The 5,000-nt window shown below is 47.6% G+C and overlaps 1 protein-coding gene across 1 annotated transcript in view; it reads left to right on the top strand.

Annotated features, from left to right (window-relative positions):
- The window catches only part of herc2 (HECT and RLD domain containing E3 ubiquitin protein ligase 2), a 56,711-nt gene extending 53,280 nt beyond the window's left edge, over positions 1 to 3,431 (top strand). Inside the window, 4 exon segments of the mRNA XM_029429034.1 lie at positions 1,551 to 1,741; positions 1,835 to 1,940; positions 2,269 to 2,481; positions 2,597 to 3,431. Coding sequence (XP_029284894.1) covers positions 1,551 to 1,741; positions 1,835 to 1,940; positions 2,269 to 2,481; positions 2,597 to 2,869 — 783 coding nt within the window. The 3' untranslated portion in view covers positions 2,870 to 3,431.
- The last annotated feature ends 1,569 nt before the right edge of the window (positions 3,432 to 5,000 follow it).

Here is a 5,000-nt window from a genome sequence, read left to right as displayed (position 1 = left end):
ATTATGTTGTGTTGAAAAAGAGAAAATTTGGATGAATCCAGGAAAATGTCAAAAAGGCTTCCCGGTGTCCAGCAGGACCAGGGCAGCAGGCGCAGCCACGATTCATGATCCTGACGTAAACTTTATCAGTGGCAACCTGCCACATGAGAGACAGACACTCCGGGATGATGCCCCGGATGATGAGTTAGTAACATACATTTACATAAATGCATACAGATAGAGAGGAGAAGAAGAGAGAGGGAGGGGAGGAGAGAGGAAGAGAAGGAAGAGAGCAGGGAGGTGTCCCCTGGCAGTCTAAGCCTATAGCAGCATAACTAGGGGCTGATCCAGGGCAAACCTGAGCCAGCCCTAACTATAAGCTTGATCAAAAAGGAAAGTCTTTAGCCTGCTCTTAAATGTGGAGTGTGTCTGCCTCCCGAACACAAACTGGAAGCTGGTTCCACTGGAGAGGAGCTTGATAGCTGAAGGCTCTGGCTCCCATTGTACTCTTAGAGACTCTAGGAACCACAAGTAACCCTGCAGTCTGGGAGCGTAATGCTCTAGTTGGTTTATAAGGTACTATGAGATCTTTAAGATATGCTGGAGCCTGACCATTAATTGATTTGTAAGTCAGGAGAAGGATTTTGAATTCTATTCTGTATTTTAGCGGGAGCCAGTGCAGAGCAGCTAATACAGGAGTAATATGATCCCGTTTCCTTGTTCTTGTCAATACACGTGCCGCTGCACTAATGCAATTATAATAAACCTGTCATTCGGTTCATTCTTTACTTCGACGCTCAGATTGCTTTTGTCTTGTTTGCTAACAGACGTAACAGATCAGGTCCAGATGTTTATTAGCAGCTTCAGGTCCCGTGTGGCTTCTTACTTCTTTGACTCCTGGACTTTGAAACGGTCCCACAAACGGAGAACAGATTTCCTCTCGTAGTATTTATGGATGTAATGATGTAATGTCACCAACACGCCGCTCCTCATCAACAGGACACTTGATGATGAGGTGGCTGCACTCGACTGAACTGGCGTCTCCCGTCAGACATTGTACAACATTTCAAACCCTCATGATCTGCATTCTAACGAGAGCACATTCCTCCTCAGATTAAACCTTAAGCCCGTCAGCTGCTGCCTCCTCCAGTGAGAGACGGTACCACACACTGTACCTGCTCCTCACACCGCTTCACAGCCAAACTGCTTTTAGTAAAAGAGCCACAATCTCTGCTTTTGTTACAGCGAGTGTGCGAGTACACTCCTGCACTCACGCTGAGATCATGAGCTCCTGAACAGTCATTGAGAGAATACAGCAGCAGGGGGGGGGGAGGAGGCCTGTTCCTGCACAAAGCTGCTCTTGTGTTGTGGTTTTGCCCTGAAGATATTGTAAAGGTTGGATGGGAAAGGAATCCAGCATAAGACTGGAGAAGGAGTGTATCTGTGTGCGGCTCACGGGAACTGTGATGTGAGCGTGAGGGCACGAGGGCGTTAATCTGCTCTCCAGGTTAAATGTTATGAAGAGACACGTGGAGGAAGTACAAAGCACTGATGTTCTCTGTCACTCGCAGGTTGATAAGGATTTTATTCCCGGCTTGATGTACATCCGGGACAACGAGGCCACGGCGGAGGAGTTTGAGGCCATGACCCTGCCCTTCACCGTGCCCAACGCCAGCGGGCAGGACATCCAGCTTAGCTCCAAGTACTCCCACATCACGCTGGAGAACCGCGCAGAATACGTCCGCCTGGCGATTAACTACCGGTGAGAAGAACCTGCTGACTAAACAAAACAGTGCACTTTACAATTTGTGCTCGTGTTTAACTTCCTGTTTTTGTTTCTCCCATCATCCTTCAGACTCCACGAGTTTGACGAGCAGGTGTCTTCAGTGCGGGAGGGGATGGCTCGAGTCGTTCCCGTTCCCTTGTTGTCACTTTTCACCGGATATGAGCTGGAAACGATGGTGAGAGAGAGCAGTAGAGGCTGAGATGTCTCTGTGCTGCAGTGCTGAGATGTTGTCTCTGAGATGCTGTCTCTGAGATGTTGAGATGTTGTCTCTGAGATGTTGTCTCTGAGATGTTGAGATGTTGTCTCTGAGATGCTGTCTCTGAGATGTTGAGATGTTGTCTCTGAGATGTTGTCTCTGAGATGTTGAGATGTTGTCTCTGAGATGCTGTCTCTGAGATGTTGAGATGTTGTCTCTGAGATGTTGTCTCTGAGATGTTGTCTCTGAGATGTTGTCTCTGAGATGTTGTCTCTGAGCTGTGATGCTGACCTTCTCCTCTCCTCAGGTGTGTGGAAGCCCCGACATCCCTCTGCACCTGCTGAAGTCCGTGGCCACTTATAAAGGAGTGGAGCCGACGTCGTCGCTCATCCAGTGGTTTTGGGAAGTGATGGAGTCCTTCTCCAACACGGAGAGGTCTCTTTTCCTGAGGTTCGTCTGGGGACGCACGCGCTTGCCACGCACCATCGCTGACTTCCGTGGGCGAGACTTTGTTGTGCAGGTAAGAAGACGTTGTGTAGACGGGTTCCTGTACGATCCCTGGACGATCCCTTAACGCAGAAGTTTGCAGCTTTATGTCTCTGATCTGCAGACCTCAGAATGTTCTCTGTCTCCAGGTGCTGGATAAATACAACCCCCCCGACCACTTCCTGCCAGAGTCCTACACCTGTTTCTTCCTGCTGAAGCTGCCCAGGTACTCGTGCAAACAGGTGCTGGAGGAGAAACTGAAATACGCCATCCACTTCTGCAAGTCTATCGACACGGACGACTACGCCCGCATCGCCCTGTCCGGGGAGCCCGCCGCCGACGACAGCAGCGAGGACTCCGACAACGAGGACGCCGACTCCTTCGCTTCGGACTCCACCCAGGACTACCTGACGGGACACTGAGCAGCGAGCGTCGTGGAGCTGCCACAGAGAGAGACTGCATTAATCACTCATCAACACATTCGTGCAGGCTTTCTACGAAGACACAAGCGTCTGTGGGGGGGAAACGTGCAATGAGCTTTAAAAGCATTATAAGCTAAAGAGAGGAACACGCAGTGGTGATCAGCTGCACATGTAATTGTTGTGTTACATGAATTATGTATATTGTTACACTTAAAGAAGAAGAGTAAACGGCTCCAGCCGAGCACTGTGGTAGATTTCTCCCTCTGGTTTGTGTGAATTTCCTGTCCCTAGTTTGTATATAGAAATTGATGTACGACAACACGGTAGTATTACTTTTTGTTTCTCTTGGTAACGGCCATGTTTCTTTATAAAGATGCATTTTTAACTTAAGATGATGTTTGTCACTCTGAAGGGTCATCGATGTGTCGCCCTCCCTCCACCACGTCTGCACCGTGTCCTTAAAGAATGTATATAATATGATTGTGCCATGTATTCACAGAAGGTCTCATTCTTAATATTAAATGTTAATACATTTCTGTTAATAAATTAAAATGAAAAAAGACTGAACACTTCTGATGATTTGTGTTGAAATGAGTTTGAACGAACGATAAATCATCTGCAGATTATTTTCTAGATTAATGGTTCAGTCCAGAAGATGGTAAAGTCCAAGATGCATTAGTCATTAACTACACAGGTGTTATTATTATTATACATCTGACAGTCCTGGAATATACCACAGTTCAACCCTTTGCTTATGAGTCTGTGCGCTGAAGATCACACAGAAGTTTACAGGACATTACATTTAGCTGACGATTTGTGCAAAGTGCAAACAATCATGAGGATACAACTACATTAAATCAGATGTATTTATACAGCCCACTATCACAAATTATACATTGTCTCAGTGTTTACAGACTGTACAGGATACAACACCCTCTGTCCTTAGACCCTCTGTCCTTAGACCCTCTGTCCTTAGACACTGTCCTTAGACCCTCTGTCCTTAGACCCTCTGTCTTTAGACCCTGTCCTTAGACCCTCTGTCCTTAGACCCTCTGTCGTTAGACCCTCTATCCTCAGACCCTCTGTCCTTAGACCCTCTGTCGTTAGACCCTCTATCCTCAGACCCTCTGTCCTTAGACCCTCTATCCTTAGACCTTCTGTCCTCAGACCCTCTGTCCTTACACCCTCTGTCCTTAGACCCTCTGTCCTCAGACCCTCTGTCTTTAGACCCTCTGTCCTTAGACCCTCTGTCCTCAGACCTTCTGTCCTCAGACCCTCTGTCCTTACACCCTCTGTCCTTAGACCCTCTGTCCTCAGACCCTCTGTCCTTACACCCTCTGTCCTTAGACCTTCTGTCCTCAGACCCTCTGTCCTCAGACCCTCTGTCCTTAGACCCTCTGTCCTCAGACCCTCTGTCCTTACACTCTCTGTCCTCAGACCCTTCTGTCCTAGACCCTCTGTCTTTAGACCCTCTGTCCTCAGACCCTCTGTCTTTAGACCCTCTGTCCTCAGACCCTCTGTCCTTACACCCTCTGTCCTTAGACCTTCTGTCCTTAGACCCTCTGTCCTTAGACCCTCTGTCGTTAAACCCTCTGTCCTTACACCCTCTGTCCTTAGACCTTCTGTCCTTAGACCCTCTGTCCTTACACCCTCTGTCCTTACAAATCAAAAATCAAATCAAATTTATTTGTATAGCCCAATATCACAAATTATACATTTGTCTCAGTGTGCTTTACAGACTGTACAGGTTACGACATCCTCTGTCCTTCATCGCATCGCACAAGGAAAAACTTCCTAAAAGAAACCCCAAAATTAAAGGGGAAAAAATGGAAGAAACCTCAGGCAGAGCAACTGAGGAGGGATCCCTCTCCCAGGACGGACAGACGTGCAATAGATGTCATGTGTACAGGATAAACAACATAGTACAAATACAACATTTGACAGAAATTATGTTGTGCTGGAAAAAGAGAAAGTTTGGATGAATCCAGGAAAATGTCAATAACCCTTCCCGGTGTCCAGCAGGACCAGGGCAGCAGGCGCAGCCACGATTCATGATCCTGACGTAAACTTTATCAGTGGCAACCTGCCACATGAGAGACAGACACTCCGGGGATGATGCCCCGGATGGTGA

Source organism: Cottoperca gobio, chromosome 4 (assembly GCF_900634415.1).
Source record: "Cottoperca gobio chromosome 4, fCotGob3.1, whole genome shotgun sequence".
Taxonomy (NCBI): Eukaryota; Metazoa; Chordata; class Actinopteri; order Perciformes; family Bovichtidae; genus Cottoperca; species Cottoperca gobio.
The sequence above is the reverse complement of the archived record's forward strand: the minus strand, read 5'-3'. Positions and strand labels throughout refer to the sequence as shown.